Raw genomic sequence first — 26,973 nt, forward strand, 5'->3', positions numbered from 1 at the left:
TCCAGCCTGGGCAACAGAGCAAGACTCTGTCAAAAAAAAAAAAAAAACTTAAGGTGCATATCCACAGTCTCCAGCAGCATTTTCTTCAAGATCAAATAGATTGGCTGAGAAAAATTTTGAGAGTCTATAATGAAAACAGGAACCAATGGGTTAGGCAGGAAACAATACAGTAATCATAAACAAGCTCCTAACTCATTCTTGGGAGGCTGTCCAAGCAAGTATACTGAAAGTAGGCAGGACTAGAATATTCTCTTCTTCATGGTCAGATACACTGGCCCCATTTGCACAGCAGTAAAGCAGCTGAACACATATTAGATCATTTGAAACCGCATCAGTGGACTCAAAACAAACTGAAAGTTAAAAAACAAATGAAACCATGGCATGGATGACCACCAGAGACGTTCCGCAAATGATCCATGGAATCCTTCATTAAACCAAAGGATTGTGCCATTTTTTTTCTTTTTCACCAAATGGAGGAATCAGCCTCTTTTAAATAGACAAAGCAATTTCTCAATTGTCCCTTTCCTCCCTTCCTCTCTAGGTCTAAAATTCTGTCCTTGCTTTTTGGATAAGTTGTTAGCTAGCTCCTGGTTGACAAATGTGTCAGCAAAAACAAACTCCATGGCATCGAGACCAAGCTGTTCTTGGAAGACAGAGTATATGACCACTATCAGGAACCATGCTTAAGCAGCGTGGAGCTACTCCAGCTGAAATTATACATTACACCCTGAAATTACAAAATCGGGACAAATTAATGTTCAACACTGAAAGGAGTTCCCACAAAACCATTGTTTTCTCCTGAAAATGTGCTTTGTCCTTGCAGCTGTTGCTATTATGTAAATACACATAAAAAAGTGTCTTTGGGCCACGCACTGTGGCTCCTACCTGTAATCCCAGCACTTTGGGAGGTCAAGGCCAGAGGGTCACTTGAGCCCAGGAGTTCAAGACCAGCCTGGGTAACATAGTGAAGCCTTGTCTCTACAAAAAAAAAAAAAAAAAAAAAAATTGGTCAGGTGCCATGGCATGTGCCTGTAGTCCCAGCTACTTGAGAGGCACAGGAGGGAGGATCCCTTGAGCCAGGAGAGTCGAGGCTGCAGTGAGCCAAGATCACACCACAGCATTCCAGCCTGGGTGGCAGAGCAAGACTCTGTCTCAAAAAACAAAAAAAGTTTGAACCAAATGTTTGAATGACACACTTGTATTTAGACACATTCCAGATGTTTCCTTTCTGGGACAATTTGATAACATGTAAACCTAGCCAAACACTAGAAAGCTAAGTATCTTCTCATAGAACTGACCTATTAAAAATTTGTATCATTTTCCCTGCCTGCCTGAATTCTCCAGATGTAAATGGATTCTGTGTAGTTGGGAGATTCCGAATAGATTTCCAGAGGGCACGTTAAATAAATAGAAATATGCTCATAATGATAAAACGTAATTTCAATTGCAGAATATTTCTGAAAGTAAAAGAGCTGCCATTTTTTGTGTGCATTTCTTCCTGCTTGGGCAGTAGATGAATGGAGGGGCAGAGAGAGTGACCAGTTCTCCACCAATAAGCCTAAAATCTCCCCCATCCATTGCCTTCTGTGATGCCCCCTGTTGGCAGCTTAACCAAAGTGGCCACCATTCTTTTTCCTTTTCCCCCTTCTTTAAGGCTTCTTTATAAACTTTTTCAAATTAATTACCCATCTTAGGTGAAAAGGAGATAAGAAGCAAAACAGCAAACCAAACCTAAAGGAATCCTATACTTTGCCCAGAAGCCGTGGCTCGCCTCTGTAATCCCAGCACTTTGGGAGGCCGAGGTGGGCAGATCACTTGAGGCCAGGAGTTCAAGACCAGCCTGGCCAACATGGTGAAACCCTGTCTCTACTAAAACAAATAAATAAATAAACACAAAAATTAGCATGGCATGGTAGCAGGCACCTGCAATCCCAGCTACTCAGGAGGCTGAGGCATGAGAATCGTTTGAACCCCGCAGACGGAGGTTACAGTGAGCCGAAATCGTGCCACTGTACTTCAGCCTGGGCAACTGAGCAAGACTCAAAAAAAAATTAAAAATTAAAAGATAAATCCTGTATTCTATGGTTTTCTTTATATTACACAGTCAGCGCTATAGGACCTGCTAATGGAATAAAAATAAGTTAATCCAAATAGAATCCCAGTTTCATACTTACATCTGGATATGCTATCTGAGTGTCCAGAGTATCTCTCTAATAAAGATCTACAGTGAATATCTGCCTCAGATACTGGGCAGTTTATATTACTACCACGGTGTGATGTTAGCACTAGCAATAGTAATTTTCAGTTGGGCATCTCCTTAAAATTTATAAAAATTTTTTATACATAACCTTATTTTGATATTTCTGCTCACTTGATATTTCTTGCCACCTTGAGAGATGGCAGGGTAGAAATTAATGACCTTGACCGGGAATGGTGGTTCATGTCTGTAATCTCAGCACTTTGGGAGGCCAAGACAGGAAGATTGCTTGAGTTCAGAAGTTCAAGGCCAGCCTGGGCAACATAGTGAAACTCCATCTCTACAAAAAATACAAAAATCACCCAGGCATGGTGGTGCCTGTAGTCCCAGCTACTGGGGAGGCTGAAGTGGAAGAGTGGCTTCAGCCTGGGAGGCGGAGGTTGCAGTGAGCCGAGACTGCACCACTGAACTCCACCCTGGGCAAGAGGCTGAAGTTAATTAATAAGTTAATGTGATTAATTAATTTTATTAATATTTTTAAATTAATAAAAAATATTAACGACCTGTCAAACCACAGATAGAAAGTAAATAGCAGAGGCAAGACTTGAATGGAGGACTCTTACCTCCAAGTTCAGTTGTTCAACTGCCCCATCATGCATCACTGCCCAGCTCTTTATCTAAGTCTCCAATCTTGCTAGAAACAGGACCATCCCTCTAATAGAAATTAATAGTCCAGACATGCCCTTTTCTACTAGGCTTAGTGCCCTGTCTCACACAGTCTTTGAATTAATTCTATTTTTTTTTTTTTTTTTTTGAGATAGAGTTTCCCTCTTGTTGCCTAGGCTGGAGTGCAATGGCATGATCTCAGTTCACTGCAACCTCTGCCTCCAGGGTTCAAGCGATTCTCCTGCCTCAGCCTCCCAAGTAGCTGCGATTACAGGCACCCACCAGCATGCCCAGCTAATTTTTTGTATTTTTAATAGAGACGGGGTTTCACCATGTTGTCCAGGCTGGTCTAGAACTCCTGCCCTTGACCTCAGGTGATTAGCCCACCTCAGCCTCCCAAAGACCTGGGATTACAGGCGTGAGCCACCGCAACCAGACCTTATATTGTTTTTTATTAACATTTCCTGATCAATGTTAAGGCCAATGGTGTTAAGAAATCAAACAAATATTGATTAAAAGTTTATAAATTTTTCGGCTAATTATTAGTGAGCACTTAAATTAGGAAAATATATAATACTATAGCCTATGGTTAATTTTATTTGACTTCAACTTTCCGCTAAACAACACTTTCCAAAATTGTAAAGTATAAATGCTTTGCAAACGTTTAAAAAACACAGAAAATAATTTCAAAACTCAAAGTTACCATTATTGAAATGCATTTTGCTTTATTTCTACCTAGTATCTGCATAAATAACTTTTTTTTAAACACAATTGAGATCCTGCTTCCACTTAACATTCTGTTCTAGGCATTTGCTTATATCCTCAAAAACTCTAGAGAGTATTTTTAAATTGTTGGTATGAATGAAGTATATTGCTACTAATAATGATGACAACAAGAGTAACTAGCAAATTTTTAAATTAGCATCCAGACATGAATAACAAAAACCAGTTTTTAATTTTTTCAGACAAATGCAAGATTATTATCTGATCATTCTAAACCAACTGCTGAAACGGTAGCACCCGACAACACTGCAATCCCCAATTTAAGGGCTGAAGATGCAGAAAATGAAAAAGAAACAGCAGTATCCCCAGAAGACCATTCCCACCGTAAGGTAAAAGTAACATCATTTATATTCATATAATTTTTTAATTCTCCAAAGGTCTTAGTTTCAAAGCATGGTAAAAGAGATTATGTCATTTATGTCTCAGTTTTTTTTAAAACATGATGATCACCTCAACTGCCTCCAATCACTAGAAGAATCATGAGGATTAATGAGTTTTACTACTTGGGCTGAGCTGCTGTATACTTGTTTCATTTTATAAAATCCAAATTCAGTTTAAACCTGTGGCTGCAGAGTGTGAGGAATATTATAAACATGTTTACATGATAGTGTGTGAAGAAAAAGAATAATGAATATTAAACGTTACCTTAGGCATAAATACGGTTATATTATCATTTGTTTGAAGAATGAACTTTTTTTTCTTTTAAGGCTGAAAAATCATCAGTACTAAAGTCAAAAGAGGAAAGCCATGAACAGTCAGCAGAACAGGGCAAGAGTTCTAGCCAAGAGCTGGGACTGAAGGACCAAGAGGACAGAGATGGTGACTTCAGTGTGAATTTGGAGTATGTACCAACTGAAGGTATATTGGACATAAAAGAAGATATGAGTGAGCCTCAGGAGAAAAACCCCTCAGAGAACACTGACTTTTTGGCTCCTGGTGTTAGTTCCTTCATAGATTCTAACCAACAAGAAAGTATCACAAAGAGAGAGGAAAACCAAGAACAACCTAGAAATTATTCACATCATCAGTTGAACAGGAGCAGTAAACATAGCCAAGACCTAAGGGATCAAGGAAACCAAGAGCAGGATCCAAATATTTCCAATGGAGAAGAGGAAGAAGAAAAAGAGCCAGGTGAAGTTGGTACCCACAATGATAACCAAGAAGGAAAGACAGAATTGCCCAGGGAGGATGCTAACAGCAAGCAGGAGGAAGACAATACCCAATCTGATGACATTTTGGAAGAGTCTGATCAACCAACTCAAGTAAGCAAGATGCAGGAGGATGAATTTGAGCAGGGTAACCAAGAACAAGAAGATGATAACTCCAATGCAGAAATGGAAGAGGAAAATGCATCGAACATCAATAAGCACATTCAAGAAACTGAATGGCCGAGTCAAGAGGGTAAAACTGGCCTGGAAGCTATCAGCAACCACAAAGAGATAGATGAAAAGACTGCTTCTGAGGCTTTGCTCATGGAACCTACTGACGATGGTACCATGCCCAGAAATCACGGAGCTGATGATGATGGCGGTGATGATGGCGATGATGGCCCCAGACACAGTGCAAGTGATGACTACTTCATCCCAAGCCAGGCCTTTCTGGAGGCCGAGAGAGCTCAATCCATTGCCTATCCCCTCAAAATTGAGGAGCAAAGGGAAAAAGCACATGAAAATGAAAATATAGATACCAGTGAGCCTGGAGAGCACCAAGAGGTAAGATTATTTTAAATGGTCCTTGTTCAATAAAGCCAGCATTATCAATAAACAGTCATGACCTTTCTCTGTGCTCTCACAGTGTCCTATATGGACGTCTACTAGTACATTACTAAAATATATTACAATTATTTCTTTTTAGGTCCATTTCTATCATTAGGCTGAGAAATAATTGTAATTATTTGGGTCCCCATAGAAGCAGATCTTGGATTTGAGTGTTGTTTATTTAAGAAGCACAGGGAACAAAGATAGAGGAGTGGAGAAGTAACACAAGAAGGAAAGGAAGCTAATAAAAGGAACATCATTCAAGCTATGTAAAGACACTTTCTCAGAATTATTCCATTTGGTGACTGAAGGAGCTAGGGCACTTCTTTTGGCTGAGGATTGCTAGGGGGGTATTAATTTTCCAGCATGTCCAGTCTGTCCCTTGAGTGAGTCAGGTCAATTTCCATGATTTTTCAGGCACAGAAATGCAGATTTTGGCCATTGAAAGTCCCTGGAACTAGCTGAAATGATAAATTATGACAGATCTGAAGGATGGGAGACACTGAGAGCTGCTGCTCTAATGCCTTGAAAGCAGATGCCATATTGTTTTCGAGTTGAATCACCAGTGTCCAACAAAATGCCTCTGACATAACAAAAGAGCCAACAATGTTTGTTGAATTAGTTATAAACATTAAGGCCCTACTTTATTAAGCAAACACATACCAAAATGATAATCTGGAAACTACAGCAGGATCAGGGCAGAGAGGAAGCATATTTGGAGCTTTCGTTCAAAATCCTGGCAGCCACCTACCAGCAGGACTTGGCACAGATTTTGGTGCACAAAGTCAATGGTAACCTCAATTACTGAGAACTCTGCTGCCACTCTAATGTAGGAGTTTTCTTACACCTTAAAAGCCTGGTAAGAAAGCTTTACCAACAAATTCAGAGAGATTTCCAATGTAACTCTGGCTTAACTAAAAAATCACAAGATAATACTACATTTCTAGTGTTTTCTCAAATCCAAAGAGGAGACTCCAAGTCTTATTGAGTAATCCCCAGAGATACCGCACTACGTCTTGTTGATAAAGATAGAACTGGGTCCTGTTCTCCAAGAGTTACTGTCTATCTCCACAGTTGTGACTGATTTCCCTTTCTTTTTTCTTTTTTTCTTTTTTCTTTTATTTTGTTTGAGACGGAGTCTCACTCCTTCACCCAGGCTGGAGTGCAGTGGTGCGATCTTGGCTCACTGCAACTTCAGCTTCCCAGGTTCAAGCAATTATCCTATCTCGGCCTCCCAAGTAGGTGGAACTATAGGCGCCTGCCACCACGCCCAGCTAATTTTTGTATTTTTAGTAGAGATGGGGTTTCACCTTGTTGGTCAGGCTGGTCACAAACTCCTGACCTCAGGTGATCCACCCACCTCAGCTTCCCAAAGTGCTGGGATTATAGGCTCCATTTCTTTCCTTTTTTTCTGTTTTGTTTTGTTTTTAGAGACGAAGTCTTGCTCTGTCTCCTAGGCTGGAGTGCAGTGGTGCAATCACAGCTTCCTGCAGCCTCAATCTCCTGGGCTCTAGTAGTCCTCCCACCTTAGCCTCCTGAGTAACTGGGACCACAGGCACACACCATCACGCCCAGCTGGGTTTTTTTTCTTTTTTTTTTTTTTGGTAGAGATGGAGTTTCCCTATGTTGCCCAGGCTAATCTTAAACTCCTGGGCTTGAAGTGATCCTTCCACTCTGGCCTCCCAAAGTGCTGGGATTACACACATGAGCCACCGCACCCAACCTGGTTTCCCTTTCTGAGATTTGAAATGACTTGAGCATGAAAAATACTCTGTGAAAGTATGCACAGTGGGAATATAAATTAAGTAATGGCTCTCCTCTTAGTAGATTTTAACTTTTGCTCTTGTTATTCTAAAGGCCAAGAAAGCAGAGAACTCATCAAATGATGAGGAAACGTCAAGTGAAGGCAACAAGAGGGTGCATGGTGTGGGTGAGTATGCACAAAGCAAGCTGTTTGTGACTATATCAAGGAAGAAATGGAATCTGCCACTTTGGGCTTGTCCCTCCATCCTTTGTGACTACTGCACAGAATTTTTTCTCTCACCAACCCTCTGCAAGGAAATGCTCCCATAAATCGTTGACATTTTCTTGTACATACTTGATATACAACTATGGGTAAATGTGTTTACAAACTGGAAGCCCTGTTTAGATATTAGTGAAAAGGCTAGAGTTCTTCTTCCTTAAATCCTTTTGCTTCTGAAAAGAATTAATTCTACCTTATTTATTCTCAAATCTGTAACTTGCTTGTGAATTTATATCCCATACATGATAAAGGACCTAATTCCTCCCCCTATCACAAACATTTTGAATTTCAGCCTTATTTCACTTCTGACCAGTTTGCACAACATTGCACTAAGAACTTCAGACTATGACCATCTCAGGCATAGAGGAGCTGTCTGTTCTTTGCACATCTCCAATCCAAACAGCTACAAAAGGAAATCTAGATTATCATCTAAAATAGTCTATAAAATTATCATGTAAAATAGAAGGTTCCATCTGGAAATTAATACATCAATTAAAGAGGATTCCAATGTCTTCCCACTTCCAAATTTGCAAATTTCAAGGACTTCAAAATTTCCCCCTCATTAGTGAAAATGAAACTAGTTGAGTAAATTTGTATTTACATACTCAATTTAACTTTGTCCATGTTTCCTGTCTAATCTTTTCTGTTAGATTCTTGCATGAGCTTCCAGTGTAAAAGAGGCCACATCTGTAAGGTAGACCAACAGGGAAAACCTCACTGTGTCTGCCAGGATCCAGTGACTTGTCCTCCAACAAAACTCCTTGACCAAGTAAGTATTCTGCAAAATAGTCTTTAAGTGGCTCCAAACGGTTAGTGACTGAAATGAAAACATTTGCAATTGAAATATTTGCTTAAAAAAGGTACATAGGTTATCATCTAATATTTGGAACATCTGCAGTTTTCATTCTACTGAGCTTACCTAGAGCTAAATTGTCATCACCATTGGTACAGTTTAGTTGATTTTTTTGATGCCAAATGGAACAATTATGGTTTTAATAGTCTCACCTGGCCGGGCACGGTGGCTCAAGCCTGTAATCCCAGCACTTTGGGAGGCCGAGATGGGCGGATCATGAGGTCAGGAGATCGAGACCATCCTGGCTAACACGGTGAAACCCCGTCTCTACTAAAAAATACAAAAAAAATTAGCCCAGTGTGGTGGCAGGCGCCTGTAGTCCCAGCTACTCAGGAGGCTGAGGCAGGAGAATGGCGTGAACCCGGGAGGCAGAGCTTGCAGTGAGCTGAGATCCAGCCACTGCACTCCAGCCTGGGTGACAGAGCAAGACTCCCAAAAATAAATAAATAAATAAATAGTCTCACCTACCTGACCACATCTTTGACACAGCACTGTTATCAGCATATGAGCTCTAAGGAGCAGAGTGTCTTCCAGTGAGTATTTGGCTCTATCAGCTTTTACTCCTGCTTATCTTCCATAGGTTTGTGGCACTGACAATCAGACCTATGCCAGTTCCTGTCATCTATTCGCTACTAAATGCAGACTGGAGGGGACCAAAAAGGGGCATCAACTCCAGCTGGATTATTTTGGAGCCTGCAAATGTAAGATTATGTCCCTTCTGTCAACCATGATCTCTGAGAGGGTTTGGGGTGAATCTGGACATGCCTGAATTATCTATATGCAAACAGGGAAAAGCTAATGTAGTTCTGAACACAAAAATCATCAACTGGAGAAACTTAAAAAATAAGAACTCTCTGGCCTTAACCATAGGAGATTCTGATTTAACTGAACTAGGTTGGAACCCTGACTTTTTTTTATTATTATTTGTTTTTAAAGTAACCTAGACAATTCTAATGTGCAGCCAGGACTCAGAACCACTATGATAATGTTATCCACTTAATCATAGAGTTGAATCACTGGAATTTTGCTACATTATTTGCCCTCTTCCCAATTTAAGTTAAGCCTTTGCCAAGAAGTTTTCCGACAACACATTCTTCCAAAAGTTTGTTAAGGCTGTCTTCCTTCCCCAGGATGCTCTCAATTGTGTTTGGCTCCCCTTACCACTAAGTGATTCTCCACATTAGCAATGCTCACTATTATTTCTGGGTCTCCTCCCCTTCCAGACACAGGAGAGGATGAAATATGTCAGCCTCCTGGACATTAGGTATGACCATATATCTTGCTTTGTCCAACGAAATGTGAAAAAAAAATCATCTGTGTGAGTTCTGGGCAGAAGCATTGAGGAGCTGGGGTATGGCTCTCCATCCTCTGCTCCTTTGCCACAACAAACTCTCTTTGAGATAGTGGCCTCAAAAAATGGCAACGTCATTGGTGGCTAACAAGATGGCCAAACAGGGACTGCTCTGGTCTGCAGCTTCCAGTGAGATCAACACGGGAGGGTGATTTCTGCATTTCCAACTGAGGTACTCGGCTCATTGGGACTGGTTAGACAGTGGGTGCAGCTCATGGAGGGGGAGCCAAAGCAGGGTGGGGTGTTGCCTCACCCAGGAAGTGCAAGGGGTCGGGGAACTCCCTCCCCTAGCCAAGGGACGCTGTGAGGGACTGTGCTGCAAAGGACGGTGCATTCTGGCCCAGATACTATGCTTTTCCCACAGTCTTCGCAATCTACAGACCAGGAGATTCCCTACGGTGCCAACACCACCAGGACGCTGGGTTTCAAACACAACACTGGGCCACCGTTTGGGCAGACACCGAGCTAGCTGCAGGAGTTTTTTTTTTTCTCATACCCCAGTGGCACCTGGAATGCCAAGACAGAACTGTTTACTTCCCTGGAAATGTGACTGAAGCCAGGGAGCCAAATGGTCTAGCTCCATGGATCCTACGCCCATGGAGCCTAGCAAGCTAAGATCCACTGGCTTGAAATTCTCGCTGCCAGCACAGCAGTCTGAAATAGACCTGAGATGCTTGAGTTTGGTTGGGGGAGGGGCATCTGCCATTACTGAGGCTTGAGTTGGCGGTTTTCCCCTCACAGTGTAAACAAAGCCGCTAGGAAGTTCGGACTGGGTGGAGCCCACCGCAGCACCGTAAAGCCACTGTAGCTAGACTGCCTCTCTAGATTCTTCCTTTCTGGGAAGGGCATCTCTGAAAGTAAGGCAACAGCCCCAGTCAGGGGCTTATGGATAAAGTTCCCATCTCCTTGGGACAGAGCGCCTGGGGGAAGGGGTGGCTGTGGGCGCAGCTTCAGCACACTTAAATGTTCCTGCCTGCCCACTCTGAAGAGAGCAGCAGATCTCCCAGCGCAGCACTTGAGCTTTGCTAAGGGACAGACTGCCTCCTTAGGTGGGTCCCTGACCACCGTGCCTCCTGACTGGGAGAAACCTCCAAGCAGGGGTCAGCAGACATCTCATACAGGAGCACTCCAGCTGGCATCTGGCGGGTACCCCTCTGGGACGAAACTTCCAGAGGAAGGAACAGGCAGCAATGTTCGCTGTTCTGCAGCCTCTGCTGGTGATATCCAGGCAAACAAGGTCTAGAATGGACCTCAAGTGAACTCCAGCAGACCTGCAGCAGAGGGGACTGTTAGAAGGAAAACTAATGAACAGAAAAGAGCAGCATCAACCTCAACAAAAAAGATATCTACACAAATACCCCATCTGAAGGTCACTAACATCAAAGAACAAAGGCAGAAAATCCACGAAGATGAGGAAAAACCAGCACAAAAAGCCTGCAAATTCCAAAAATGGAAATACCTCTTCTCCTCCAAAGGATCGCAACTCCTTGCCAGCATGGGAACAAAAGTGGATGGAGAATTAGTTTGAGGAATTGACAGAAGTAGACTTCAGAAAGTGGGTAATTACAAACTCCTCTGAGCTAAAGGAGCATGTTATAAACCAATGCAAGGAAGTTAAGAACCTTGAAAAAAGTTTAGAGGAATTGCTAACCAGAATAACTAGTTTAGAGAATAACATAAATGACCTGATGGAGCTGGAAAATACAGCACGAGAACTTTATGAAGCATACACAAGTATCAATAGCCAAATCAATTAAGCAGAAGAAAGGATATCAGAAATTGAAGATCAACTTAATGAAATAAAGCATGAAGACAAGATTAGAGAAAAAAGAATGAAAAGGAACGAACAAAGCCTCCAAGAACTATGGTACTATGTGAAAAGACCAAACCTACATTTGATTGGTGTACCTGAAAGTAATGAGAAGAATGGAACCAAGTTGGAAAACCCTCTTCAGGATATTATCCAGGAGAACTTCCCCAACCTAGCAAGACAGACCAACATTGAAATTCAGGAAATACAGAGAACACCACAAAGATAAGCACCTCAAGAAGAGCAACTCCAAGACACATAATCGTCAGATTCACCAAGGTTGAAATGAAGGAAAAAATGTTAAGGGCAGCTAGACAGAAAGGTCAGAATACCCACAAAGGGAAGCCCATCAGACTAACAGTGGAACTCTCTGCAGAAACCCTACAAGCAAGAAGAGAGTGGGGGCCAATATTCAACATGCTTAAAAAATTTTCAACCTAGAATTTCATAACCAGTCAAACTAAACTTCATAAGTGAAGGAGAAATAAAATCCTTTACAGATAAGCAAATGCTGAGAGATTTTTTCACCACCAGGCCTGCTTTACAACAGATCCTGAAGGAACCACTGAATATAAAGAGGGAAAACCAGTACCAGCCACTGCAAAAACATACCAAATTGTAAAGACCATTGACACGATGAAGAAACTGCATCAACTAACAGGCAAAATAACCAGCTAGCATCATAATGACAGGATCAAATTCACACATAACAATATTAATTTTAAATGTAAACATGCTAAATGCCCCAATTAAAAGACACAGACTGGCAAATTGGATAGAGTCAAAAGTGCTGTATTAAGGAGCCCCAGCTCATGTGCAAAGACACACATTGGCTCAAAGTAAAAGGATGGAGGACTATTTACCAAGAATTGGAAAGCAAAAAAAAAAGCAGGAGTTGCAATCCTAGCTTCTGATAAAACAGGCTTTAAACCAACAAAGACCAAAAAAGACAAAGAAGGGCATTACATAATGGTAAAGGGATCAATGCAACAAGAAGAGCTAACTATCCTAAATATATATGCACCCAATATAGGAGCACCCAGATACACAAAGCAAGTTCTTAGAGACCTTAGACTCCCACACAATAATAGTGGGAGACTTTAATACTCCACTGCAAAATATTAGACAGATCAACAAGACAGAAATTAACAAGTATATTCAGGACTTGAACTCAGCTCTGGACTAAGTGGACCTAATAGACATGTACAGAACTCTCCACCCCAAATCAATAGAATATACATTCTTCTCAGCACCACATTGCACTTATTCTAAAATTGACCAAATAATTGAAAGTAAAAACTCCTCAGCAAATGCAAAAGAATGGAAATCATAACAGTCTCTCAGACCACAGTGCAATCAAATTAGAACTCAGGATTAAGAAACTCACTCAAAACCGCACAACTACATGTTAACTGAACAACCTGCTCCTGAATGGACTACTGGGTAAATAACCAAATTAAGGCAGAAATAAGGAAGTTCCTTGAAACCAATGAGAATGAAGACACAATGTGCCAGAATCTCTGGGACACAGCTAAAGCAGCATTTAGAGGGAAATTTATACCACTAAATGCCCATAGGAGAAAGCAGGAAAGATCTAAAATTGACACCCTAGCATCACAATTGAAACAACTAGAGAAGCAAAAGCAAACAAATTCAAAAGCTAGCAGAAGACAAGAAATAACTAAGATCAGAGCATAACTGAAGGAGATAGAGACACGAAAAACCCTTCAAAAAATCAATGAATATAGGAGCTGGTTTTTTGAAAAGATTAACAAAATGGATAGACTGCTAGCCAGACTAATACAGAAGAAAAGAGAGAAGAATCAAATAGATACAATAAAAAATGATAAAGGGGATATCACCACTGATCCCACAGAAATACAAACTACCATCAGAAAATACTATAAACACCTCTACACAAATAAACTAGAAAATCCAGAAGAAACAGATAAATTCCTGGACACATATACCTTCCCAAGACTAAACCAGGAAGAAGTTGAATCCCTGAATAGACCAATAACAAGTTCTGAAATTGAGGCAGTAATTAATAGTCTACCAATCAAAAAAAGCCAAGGGCCAGAAAGATTCACAGCTGAATTCTACCAGAGGTACAAAGAGGAGCTGGTACCATTCCTTTTGAAACTATTCCAAACAATAGAAAGACAGGGGCCGGGCGCGGTGGCTCAAGCCTGTAATCCCAGCACTTTGGGAGGCCGAGACGGGTGGATCGCGAGGTCAGGAGATCGAGACCAACCTAGCTAACACGGCGAAACCCCGTCTCTACTGAAAAAATACAAAAAACTAGCCGGGCGAGTTGGCGGGCCCCTGTAGTCCCAGCTACTTGGGAGGCTAAGGCAGGAGAATGGCGTAAACCCGGGAGGCGGAGCTTGCAGTGAGCTGAGATCCGGCCACTGCACTCCAGCCTGGGCTACAGAGCGAGACTCCGTCTCAAAAAAAAAAAAAAAAAAAAAAGAAAGAAAGACAGGGAGTCCTCCCTAGTTCATTTTATGAGGCCAGCATCATCCTGATACCAAAACCTGACAGTGACACAATGAAAAAAGAAAATTTCAGGCTAATATCCCTGATGAACATCGATGCGAAAATCCTCAATAAAATACTGACAAACCAAATCCAGGAGCACATAAAAAAGCTTATCTACCACAATCAAGTCACCTTCATCCCTGGGATGCAAAGATGGTTCAACATATGCAAATCAATAAATGTAATCCATCACATAAACAGAACTAATAACAAAAACCACACAATTATCTCAATAGATGCAGAAAAGGACTTCAACAAAATTCAACACCCCTTCATGCTAAAAACTCTCAATAAACTAGGTATTGATGGAACATATCTCAAAATAATAACAGCTATTTATGACAAACCCATAGCTAATATCATACTGAATGGGCAGAAGCTGGAAGCATTCCCTTTAAAAACCAGCACAAGACAAGAATGCCCTCTCTTACCACTCCTATTCAACATAGTATTGGAAGTTTTGGCCAGGGCAGTGAGGCAAGAGAAAGAAATCAAGGGTATTCAAATAGGAAGAGAGGAAGTCGAATTGTCTCTGTTTGCAGATGACATAATTGTATATTTAGAAAACCCCATCGTCTCAGGCCAAAATCTCCTCAAGCTGATAAGCAACTTCAGCAAAGTCTCAGGATACAAAATCAATGTGCAAAAATCACAAGCATTCCTATATACCAGTAATAGACAAGCAGAGAGCCAAATCATAAGTGAATGCCCATTCACAATCGCTACAAAGAGAATAAAATACCTAGGGATACAACTTACAATGGATGTGAAGGACCTCTTCAAGGAGAACTACAAAGCACTGCTGAAGGAGATAAGGACACAAACAAATGGAAAAATATCCATGAGCACGGATAGGAAGAATCAATATCGTGAAAATGGTTCTACTGACCAAAGTAATTTATAGATTCAATCCTATCCCCATCAAGCTATCACTGACTTTCTTCACAGAATTAGAAAAAACTACTTTAAAGTTCATATGGAACCAAAAAAGAGCCCATATATCCAAGACAATCCTAAGCAAAAAGAACAAAGCTGGAGGCATCACGCTACATAACTTAAAACTATACTACAAGGCTACAGTAACCAAAACAGCATGGTACTGGTATCAAAACAGATATATAGACCAATGGAACAGAACACAGGCCTGAAAAATACCACCACACATCTACAAACATCTGATATTTGACAAACCTGACAAAAACAAGCAATGGGGAAAGGATTCCCTATTTAATAAATGGTGTTGGGAAAACTGGCTAGCCATATGTAGAAAACTGAAACTGGGCCCCTTCTATACACTTCATACAAAAATTAACTCAAGATGGATTAAAGACTTAAACATAAGACCTAAAACCATAAAAACCCTAGAAGAAAACTTAGGCAATACCATTCAGGACATAGGCGTGGGCAAAGACTTCATGACTAAAATACCAAAAGCAATGACAACAAAAGCCAAAATTGACTAATGGGATCTAACTAAACTAAAGAGCTTCTGCACAGTGAAAGAAACTATCATCAGAGTAAACAGGCAACCTACAGAATGGGAGAAAATTTTTGCAATCTTCCATCTAATTAAGGGCTTATATCCAGAATCTACAAGGAACTAATACAAATTTACAAGAAAAAAACAACCACATCAAAAAGTGGGTGAAGGATATGAACAGACACTTCTCAAAAGAAGACATTTATGTGGCCAACAAACATATGAAAAAAAGTTCAAAATCAGTGGTCATTACAGAAATGCAAATCGAAACCACAATGAGATACCATCTCATGCCAGTTACAATGGCAATCATTAAAAAGTCAGGAAACAACAGATACTGGAGAGAATGTGGAGAAATAGGAACACTTTTATACTGTTGGTGGGAGTAAAGTAGTTCAACCATTGTGGAAGACAGTGTGGCAATTCCTCAAGGATCTAGAACTAGAAATACCATTTGATACAGCAATCCCATTACTGGGTACATACCCAAAGGATTATAAATTGTTCTACTATAAAGACGCATTCACACATATTTATTACAGCACTCTTCACAATAGCAAAGACTTGAAACCAACCCAAATGCCCATCAATGATAGACTGGATAAAGAAAATGTGACACATATACACCATGGAATACTATGCAGCCATAAAAAAAGGATGAGTTCATGTCCTTTGCAGGGACATGCATGAAGCTGGAAACCATCATTCTCGGCAAACTAACACAGGAACAGAAAACCAAACACCACATGTTCTCACTCATAAGTAGGAGCTGAACCATGAGAACACATGGACACAAGGAGGGGAACATCATACACCAGGGCCTGTCAGGGGCTGGGGGACTAGGGGAGGGATAGCATTAGGAGAAATATCTAATGTAGATGATGGGTTGACAGGTGCAGCAAACCACCATGGCACGTGTATACTTACGTAACAAACCTGCACGTTCTGCACATGTATCTCATAACTTAAAGTATAATTTTTTTTAAAAAATGGCAGTCATCCTGAGCTCTGGGGAGACTGCAATGAGCAGAGAGCCCTCCTGCCAACTTGTATTGGACTTGTAGCAGTATTGCAAAATTGACTTTTGTTTCTTTAAGTCACTGAGATTTAGCATTATTTCTTACCATAGTATCAGCTAATATCTACCTTTTCCTCTATTCAATAGCACTTGTGCCCTCCACCTACAAATTTCAACTCTGATTCTACAGCAGTGATTCTGGGGCCTAGCTGCACATCCAAATAGAATTTGGAGTTTTAAAACATCCTGATGCCCAAACTTCACACCAGACCAGTCACATCAGAATTTACTTGATTGGAAGCTGGCATTTGGTATGTTTTTTAAAACCCCAGGCAATTCTGTTGTGCTGCTGCCAGGGCTAAGGACCACTGTCATAATAATGGGGCCCTGAGAAGGCTCTGTCAGTTGCCAGAAGTTGTTAAGCTTCCTATTATGAGGACTTGCCATAGTACACGAATAAGCCCAAAGATTACAGTACATTTTCTGCTTGTAACAGCTATTCCTACTTGTACGGACTTTGAAGTGACTCAGTTTCCTCTACGGATGAGAGACTGGCTCAAGAATATCCTCATGCAGCTTTATGAAGCCAACTCTGAACACGCTGGCTATCTAAATGAGAAGCAGAGAAGTAAAGTAAGTTATCCACAGATTAGCTTCTTCAATTATACATATTTATATATATATAATTTGTATATATCCATGTATATGCATATATGCATATGTTTATATACGCATATGTATATACATATGTGCATATATGCAATTGTATGTAGTAAAATGAGCATTTAAGCAAATATAACCAAATCAGCAAATATATGTATAAGTATGTCAGTTGGGATTAAACATGGTGCGAAAATAAATAAAACAGGAAGGAGGGTGTGCATTAACTGTGTCAGACGCTGGTTATAGGTTGTGAGTTGAGGACTGAGAATTGGCCAGAGATTTAGCATGTCAAGGTCATAGTTGACCTTGATAGGAGCTGTTCCTGGGCTGGGAGCATGTTTCAGGAGGGAAGCTCCAGTGGAGAGAGTTCAACAGAGACTAGGAGAAAGGATGTGGATGTAGCAAGTATAGACAATCCTTTCAAGGAGTTTTGCTATAAAGAGATAAAGAGAAATGGGGTGGCAGCTGAAGGGGAAAGTGAGTTCAAGAGTCCCCCCTAGCAGTGGGAGATGGTAGAGGATGTTTGTATGCTTCTGGAAATAACCCAGTCAAGAAAGAAATATTAGTGAGGAGCAGAGAATGCACACAACTGCCAGAGGGCATTCTTCAATACGTGTCCCAGCCGGATGAGAGGGGCTGGACTTAGATTAGGAGCACAGGAAGGTCACAGGTAGGAAAGCTGTGGTTCTGGGAGCAGGTGGAGGTTCTGTTTGCTTCCAGTTACTCAGTGAAATAAGAGGCAACATCACAAGCTGACAGTTTCACATGCACTGCTCAAGAATAATTTCTAGCCTCCATCTTGAATACATTGTCACAGAGAGCCTTGAGGATATTAGCTTTGAAACAGGGAAATTTCAATGGGGCTGGCCAAGCAGTAACACACAGGGTGAAAGCGAGACTGAGTGGGCACTGGATGGATGACCTAGAAGACTAAGAATGGACTCTGCCATCAGGGGAAGGAGCAGCACTTTTCACTAACTAATCAAAAATTTTCCCTCAGTCAATTCAGCCCTTTTCATTAAAACCTCATAGTTAAAAAAAAAAAAAAAAAAAAGCGGTGAACATTAATTACTTGTTAAAAGAAAGAGGCAAAATATACTTAAAATATTTAAAAGTTTAAAAAAGATTTAAATTTCTTCTAAAAACCAGAGGTTTCTTACATCAGGTGCTATTCTGTGTAGGCATGAGAAAGGCCTGTAGTATTGATTGGAAGGAATTTCATTTGGTTGCACATGATGTCCTGAGCTTGTTTTCCTCTATCGTGTTACTGTCACTCTTCAAGTAAAGTTTAGCAAGTGACGAGTCCATTACATTTGTCTGATTCTCTGACAGTCTTCCGCCTTCTTAACCCCAGGTCAAGAAAATTTACCTGGATGAAAAGAGGCTCTTGGCTGGGGACCATCCCATTGACCTTCTCTTAAGGGACTTTAAGAAAAACTACCACATGTATGTGTATCCTGTGCACTGGCAGTTTAGTGAACTTGACCAACACCCTATGGATAGGTAAGAACATTTCTAGATTTATCTCTCTGATGAAATATCTACGTATCTATGCAGAAGGAAAATCTAAACAGATTTAGGACATTTCCCAGTTCCATTTTAGAATACTGTAATGCCTGGTTAGGAGTCTAAACACAAAGCTGCTGTGTGTGATGTACCCTAGAACTTAAAGTATAATAATAAAAAAAAGTCTGGAACTTGATAGAGCTTATGTTGATAAAGTTTATGTTTTATAATTTTATCTTTTAATTCCATTTGTCAGTGAACGTTTTGAAGTCCCCTTATCACAATTATCAAAGCTATGTAATATTCCTTAAAAAAAAAAAAAAGCTGCCGCGAAGATAGCAGAATATGGCTACACCACAGCTCCTAAGTTTACATGTTAAGGTCCAGCTTCCCACAGAGACTCCTCCAACTTTCTCATTCTTGATCCTAAATTCCCAAGACTGGCCCAATGTGGGTCAAGTGACTACATCTAAAACAATCAGGTATGGTCAGTGGATGAGAACCAGGTTGTACCAACATGATTGCTGGGTACACCCTTGTAGATTTAGGGTGGGAAAAGGACAGTTCCTGTGAAGACAGAAACCTCGTGAATCGACATCCCAAAAGCAGTCAACCTTACCCACAAATCGTTTATTTCATTTCATTAGCAGTTTTTTATCAGTATTCTATTTAGTTCACATATACAGCAACCTTATGGGAGAAAAATGTCCTTGGTGAGCCTAAGAGTTAAATCTTCATGCACAAGCTATTTAGTTAATAGGATGCCATGTATTTCATTGCAGAGTCCTGACACATTCCGAACTTGCTCCTCTGCGAGCATCTCTGGTGCCCATGGAACACTGCATAACCCGTTTCTTTGAGGAGTGTGACCCCAACAAGGATAAACATATCACCCTGAAGGAGTGGGGCCACTGCTTTGGAATTAAAGAAGGTAAATTCATCACCAGCCAAAGACGAGGGATGTCTTCTTCCCCAGACAAGCCCTAAGCCCCCGCATGCTTCATAGAGAGGTCCTGCCACATGTTCAAATTGGAAGCTAGAAACAAAAAGGTAGCAGCTTCCCAGATAGGACTCCCTTGGTGCATGTGCTGTCATTACAAAGTCACTTCTTACTACCTTTATGGCACTGTTTTCAAAGAGTAGCAAGGGTGAACATGGATTGAGGTCTCAACAGTCAGCTAAGCCTAAAAAGACACGTGAATCCAGAGTTGGGTCAAATCTCAGCAGGCTTTGTGTCCTTCCTTATTTAATATCCTACCTTAACCTGGGCCTTGGGCCCAACTTTTCAAAATTACACGTAAAGAATAAATAAGCAAGCCCTTTTCTGACAATGGGAAATGTCAGAACATCTCAGAATCCATTACCAACACACTGAAGACTGGATTTTACATCACAAGTAGTGCTGGGATAATCCTTTAACCCAAAACTCACCCATGACTTCATCTTCAATGAATGGGAACTGTGGGAGGGTAGATCAGAGCATTCTTTCTTCACTCCTGCAGTGGAGGATATTAAATGTAGACACTTTTTTGCTGGGTTATGTCTTAATATGTTTCCTTTTCTTTCCTTAAGTTAGACTTGACTTTTATGAGCAGGTATGTTTTCAATAATTAAGATATGAAAGTCTGGGCACGGTGGCTCATGCCTGTAATCCCAGCACTTTGGGAGGCCGAGGTCGGTGGATCACCTGAGGTCAGGAGTTAGAGACGAGCATGGCCAACATGGTGAAACTCTGCTTCTACCAAAAATACAAAACGTAGGTGGGCTTGGTGGCACGCGCCTGTAATCCCAGCTACTCGGGAGGCTGAGGCAGGAGAATTGTTTGAACCTGGGAGACAGAGGTTGCAGTGAGCCAAGATCGCGCCACTGCACTCCAGCCTGGGTGACAGACAGAGTGAGACACGGTCTCAAAAAAAAGAAAGATGTTCAAACAGTGAGCATTCAAATCTACTTGCAATTCTCACTACACACACACAAAAACGATAGTATGTGAGGTAATGCATTCGCTAATCAGATCAATTTAGCCATTCCACAATGTATATATATTTTAAAAGGTCATGTTTTACATGATAAATACATACCATCTTTATTTGTCAGTTAAAATAAATAAATAAGGAAAATACCATTCACAGAACGTAAATTAACAGTGAACATCAAATCTCTGAAACAGAGATTTCATTTGTGTTTACAATATACCATCGGGATAAACATGCAGCTAGACTGATAAAGAAAATCAGTTCATCAAACATTGGAAGTTCCCAAAAAGAAATAACTTGTGCAAACTTCATTTTTAAAATATTCCCCATATATATGTAGAATGCCTTGAAATTAGAGAGGAAGAGGTGAAAGTATGAGGATTTACTTATTAATAAATAGGTAAGCAGAGAGGGTCAGTCCTTCTCCTTGCAATAATATCATTCTGTGAAATAAACTTTCTGTGAAAGGATGTATATTTTTGTAAGTACCTAGTTCTGTGTATTAGTTGTCTATGCTGCATAGTGAATCACCTCACAACTTAACAGGTTAAATTCTTTCTCACGGTTTCCAAGGGTCGAGAATCTCACAGTAACTAACCTGGATGGCTCTGCATTAGGATCTCTCATTAGGTTGTGGTCAAGGGGTCATGCAGTGCGGCAGTTATCTGATGGCTTGACTGTGGCTAAGGGTCTACTTCTAAGCTCACTCCCATGGCTTTTTGCAGGAGCCTTCAGTATCCCATCATGTAGGCCTTTCGTCCACAGGGCTGCCCACAGCATGGTATCTGGTTTCCTCCAGAGTGAGTGACCAGGCAGAAAGAGAAAGCCAAGACTGAGGCCCCAATGTCTTTTGTAACCTAACCTCAGAAGTTATATATCATGACTTCTGCCTCATTGTATTGGGTCACACTGACCAATCCTACTACAGCAGGAGGAGGAGAAGGAGACCACACGGGATTGGGTGTCAACTGTCTTTCTAACATCTATGATACATGCAGAGTACTTATAAAAATTCAGATATATCCCTCTGTCCTGCCCTGACCCACCATTATCTAGAGGGGAAAACGTAGCTGGAATAGGATGTATTTATGGATGCCTGTTTATATGACATGTGATTTTAAATGACTGATAAAAAGGCAAATTTAAACAGAGGCCATTTTACTTAAGAAAACCAGTTGCATCTCATTCTTCCTTTTGCAAAGCTTCTGGCAGCTCTTCAGTGTGTAAGCTCATCCAGGCTCCGCTGGGCGGTTGTCTGGGAGGAGCAGGAAGGACTTAAAGTCCAGTCATTTACAAAGCTGTTAATGATCTTGTTTGTGCACTGTGGTTTGGCTATCATTGCCTTATTTTGAAGAAAGGAAAAAATTATCACATAATAAACCAATAAAGCAGTTATTAAATATTCAGTCAGAACACGTAAACAAGTTATTGCTTTGGAATGTAGCTAAAGGAAAAAAATTTATTTTTAAGTATACCCTTCTTTCCTTCAAGGCTGAGAAATCCACAGAAGGAGAAGATAGAGCTTAGCCAATGTTTTCCTGAATTTTAACTGCCTATGATAGATGTGCCCATATATTCCTCACATAGCTGTTATTAACTAGCTATGTGAATTAGGGCATGTCGCTTATCCTCAGTGAGTCTCATTTTCCTTATCTGTAAAAATGGGGTTCAAATAACAGGTGCAGGAGTCCTCATTTATTTTGCGCACATGCATACCATGCATTGACACATATCCATGCTAATCGTCAGAAAATCTTCCAAGTGAGACTAACAGGGTAAACAACTCAGATGAATGCAAGTTCCCCAAAGCCATTTAAAGACATTATCCTAAGAGTACTGGGGAATCACCAAAGTGTTTCAAACAAGTCAGTGATTTCCCTGGGTTTGTATTTAAGAAGGATTCCCCTGGTTACATTGTGGCAGGGCCAAAGAACTGTTGAGAGAATATTGCGGTAAACCCAGGCAAGAGCTGATGAGAACTTGAACTAGGGGAGTGATCAAAAGGAAAAAAAAAAAAAAGAGAGAGAAGTAAACATATTCAAGATATATTTTAAAATGTAAGCATACTGAAATGTATATCATGTGGAAATAAGACAATATTTGATAGGAAACATGGGGGAGCAGAGAGCAGAGAGGTGAGAGACTGAAAAGAGAAGTACAATGCCTAGGTCCCTGACTTAGAGCAGGCAGAATAAATAGAGGTAAATAGAGGCACCTTCCACTGAGAAAACACGAGAACAGAAGTGGATTTGGAGTAAATGACCAATTCCATTTTAAATACTTTGAATCCTAAAGTATTAGGTTGTCTCTTAAGTGTTAGTTTCATGCAAAAGTAATTATGGTTTGGCCATTATCGCTACCACTCCATCAAAACTACCATTATCCCTACCATGCCCAACACTGATGGGCACCTACATTGATTTTATATCTTTGCTATTGTGAATAGTGCTGCAATGAGCATGTGAGTTCATGTGTCTTTTTAGTAAAATGATTTTTTTATAAATATACCCAGTAATGGGATTGCTGGGTTGAATAGCAGTTCTGTTTTAAGTTCTTTGAGAAATCTCCAAACGGCTTTCCACAGTGGCTCAACTAATTTACATTACCAGTGTCTAAGCATTCCTTTTTCTCTGCAGCTTCACCAGCATGTTGTTTTTAGACTTTTTAATTATAGCCATTCTGACTGCTATGAACTGGCATCTCATTGTGAGATGGTTTTGATTTAAATTTTCCTGATTATTAGTAATGTGGAACTTTATATATATTTGTTGGCTGCTTATATATCAAGACAGGGTTTTGGAACTGAAATGCATATTTGAGGATTATAAGCATACAGAGAATAATTGACACCAGGGAAGGGAATTAATTCTCCCAAGGAAAACGCATTGACTTACATGAAAAGGGGTCTAGGATTGAACACCATGCTGAGAAACAACATCTAGATGATGGATGGGGAGGAAGCAAGAATTCAGTCAGGACATTGAAGTTTCTCCTGAAATGAAGGAAGAAAACCAGGATAGTGCCATGCAAAGGAGGTGTTTCAAAGAGGAGGAAGAGATTGGCAGTGCCAAAGGCGACTGAGATGTCAAAGAAGATGAAAGAAATAAAGATATCCTGGGTGGCCTTGGTTACAGTAGTTTTGGTGGAATGGGAGAGATGGAAGTCACATTCTATAGGTTCAGAAGAAAAGGGAGATGAGAAAGGGTAAGGAGTGAATGTTTGAGTGCAGCAAAGACCTAGAAAAGATACAGAGTAAGGGGAGCATTTTTTAGAATAAAAGAGATTTGAGCACTCCTTTCATTTATTCATTCATTTGCTCAAGAAATCTTTACAGATGGTCTACATAAATGCAGGCACTGTTCTAGAGGCTAAATATAAAACATATTTAAATGCTAATGGGAGGATCTAGTAAAAAAAAGGAAAGGTGGAAGAAGGATGTAAGAAAAAAAGAGGAAAGTAAAAGGAGAATCTTGTGAAGGTCAGAAGAGATCTTGAGCATAGGTAGAGGAATTAGCCTTAACGTCAAGAAAAAGGACAATCTCTTATCTGAGCAACAGAAAGAAGACAAAGGCTATGGGTGCAAATATAAGTAAATGTGTAAGTAATGAAGCTATTATCTCCATTTTACATATGAAGCCAGTACTCAAAAAAAATAGATCAAAGTCCATAATCTTTCCCACTCTCTGGGCCAGATAAAGATTATTAGCAGGAAAATTACCTAGTGCCCACACAGAGTAGTATAATAGTTTGCTAGGGAGGGCCATGTTGGTAAGGAGTGATCTTATATCTGTTAGAGGATGCTGTCTTCTTCCACAAGTATGGCAACAATTTCTTTGACAAGCTACTCACTTAAAAGCTGGATTTACCTAGCACTACATTTCTATTTATTTCCATTATATTTCAGCTCACCTTCTAGATTAGTATGCTTGGCACTTCTTGGCTGGACCTCCCCTTAACCTGCTCTTCCTTTATCAGTGGTTCTCAACCCTGCAGCCGAATTACCTGCAGAGTTTTCTAAATGTCTACATGCCATTAGTCCACCCCTAGGGATTCGGATTCTAGAGTCCAGAAGTGAGGCCTAAAAATATATATTTTTAAAAGTTCACAAGTGATGTTGATGTCCCACCAGAGTTGAGGATCACCATTATACTGCCTTATTAGATGGTTTCTCTAATCCCCTAGCTCTAATATTATTTGTGCTACTACTCTGGCTACTTTCTAAAAGTGTTATTTTGCTTCTTGTTTTTTACAGAAGACATAGATGAAAATCTCTTGTTTTGAATGAAGATTTTAAAGAACTCAACTTTCCAGCATCCTCCTCTGTTCTAACCACTTCAGAAATATATGCAGCTGTAATACTTGTAGATTTATATTTAGCAAAATGTTTGCATGGATGACAAGACAATGAGAGTAATTGCTTGATAACAACTTATGCACCAGGTATTTAACATTAACTTTGGAAACAAAAATGCAAAATTAAGTAAAGTCAATATATGCAAAATACTGTACATTGTGAACAGAAGTTTAATTCATAGTAATTTCACTCTCTGCATCGACTTATGAGATAATTAATGATAAAACTATTAACGATAAAAATAATGCATTTGTATTGTTCATAATATCATATGCACTTCAAGAAAATGGAATGCTACTCTTGTGGTTTACGTGTATTATTTTCAATATCTTAATACCCTAATAAACAGTCCATAAAAATCCAAATGCTTAGTCAAGTGTATTTCCAGTTATAATTTAGACAATCAAATGTGAAAGATCAACCCAAGACTCACACTTCATGTCAAATTATAATTGTGCTTCCTAAACCCTACTACTTTAAGTGTGTGTATATGTGCGTGTGTGTGTGTGCGCGTGTGTGTGTGGTTGAGGAAAAAGTGTGAGACACCTCTTACAGGAAACAATACTCAGTGGTAAGAGCTGCTCATTAATGTCCTTCATCATTATGTAAGTTTAAACAGAATAAAAATAAATTCAAGTGCTTTTTTACCAAATTTGATTTAAAATGTAGAACAAGCTGGCTGGGCGCGGTGGCTCAAGCCTGTAATCCCAGCACTTTGGGAGGCCGAGACGGGCGGATCACGAGGTCAGGAGATGGAGACCATCCTGGCTAACACTGTGAAACCCCGTCTCTACTAAAAAAAAATACAAAAAATTAGCCGGGTGAGATGGCGGGCGCCTGTAGTCCCAGCTACTCGGGAGGCTGAGGCGAGAGAATGGCGTAAACCCGGGAGGCGGAGCTTGCAGTGAGCTGAGATCTGGCCACTGCACTCCAGCCTGGGCGACAGAGCGAGACTCCGTCTCAAAAAAAAAAAAAAAGAACAAGCTGGGTGCAGAGGCTCACAACTATAATCTCAACACCTTGGGAGGCCAAGGTGGTGGATTCCTTGAGCTCAGGAGTTCAAGACCAGCCTAGGCAACATGGAGAAACCCTGTCTCTACAAAAACTTAAAAAAATAGCCAGGCGTAGTGGCATGCACCTGTTGTCCCAGCTACTTGGCAGACTGAGGTAGGAGAATTGCTTGAGACCAGTAGGTCGAGGCTGCAGTGAGCTGATATTGTGCCACTGCACTCCAGCCTGGGTGACAGGACAAGGTCCTGTCTCAAAAAATAAATAAATGAAAATAAAATGTGAAGATTATGCACTGCTTGATCCAACTAATTCTAACTTTATGTGCAGTTGAGCATGTGTGCTGGGGAGGAGGACAGCCCTGCAAAAATTTCTACATATTCATTGCCTCAAAATTAAAAAATGTAAGGGTAAAACAGGAAGAGGGCCATAAAGCGTCTTGATGTCCAATGTAGAAAGAGATTAAATATTATTAATGTAAACTGATAGTGAAAAAACCTGTCATAAGCAAAAATTTGTGTTTTTATTTGGGCTCTTCTTTGGTAGCTATTACAGTAAAAGCTAGGTCACAAAAATATGACATCATAATATAGTTTTGCAAGTTCTGAAGTAAGGCAATAAAAGAACATGTCACCCACTTTATTTGACTATTTGAAAGAAAATGGTTTTTCACATATTTTTCTAGATGAAATGAAAGATATCAACACAATTATCTTTTACTATTTTTTCAAATAATCAAAAATTTGTTGTTGTTGTTACAGACCTTATCTGTGATAGTCACTGAGCGAACATACCCCTAGGAATTTTATCTGAAAGATACTTACAGAATAGTTTATTTTTTATCAGAGTAATCTTCTTTATTTCAAAATTGTATTCATTGTCTCTTTTCATAGCTCAATAAATTACTTATTCTTTTGTGAGACAGAGTCTTGCTCTGTCACCCAGGCTGGAGTGCAGTGGCACAATCTCAGCTCACTGCAACCTCTG

General features: G+C 40.3%; 1 protein-coding gene across 1 annotated transcript in view; it reads left to right on the top strand.

The window, feature by feature from the left end:
• The window catches only part of SPARCL1 (SPARC like 1), a 56,404-nt gene extending 31,061 nt beyond the window's left edge, over window positions 1-25,343 (top strand). Inside the window, exons 3-11 of the mRNA XM_033214133.1 lie at window positions 3,829-3,975; window positions 4,354-5,358; window positions 7,261-7,333; window positions 8,077-8,195; window positions 8,860-8,980; window positions 16,976-17,112; window positions 18,497-18,645; window positions 19,431-19,579; window positions 24,877-25,343. Of these exons, the coding sequence (XP_033070024.1) occupies window positions 3,829-3,975; window positions 4,354-5,358; window positions 7,261-7,333; window positions 8,077-8,195; window positions 8,860-8,980; window positions 16,976-17,112; window positions 18,497-18,645; window positions 19,431-19,579; window positions 24,877-24,905 (1,929 nt within the window). The 3' untranslated portion in view covers window positions 24,906-25,343. The remainder of the gene's footprint in view (window positions 1-3,828; window positions 3,976-4,353; window positions 5,359-7,260; window positions 7,334-8,076; window positions 8,196-8,859; window positions 8,981-16,975; window positions 17,113-18,496; window positions 18,646-19,430; window positions 19,580-24,876) is intronic.
• The last annotated feature ends 1,630 nt before the right edge of the window (window positions 25,344-26,973 follow it).

This window comes from Trachypithecus francoisi, unplaced genomic scaffold (assembly GCF_009764315.1).
Source record: "Trachypithecus francoisi isolate TF-2019V2 unplaced genomic scaffold, Tfra_2.0 Lachesis_group1, whole genome shotgun sequence".
NCBI lineage: Eukaryota > Metazoa > Chordata > Mammalia > Primates > Cercopithecidae > Trachypithecus > Trachypithecus francoisi.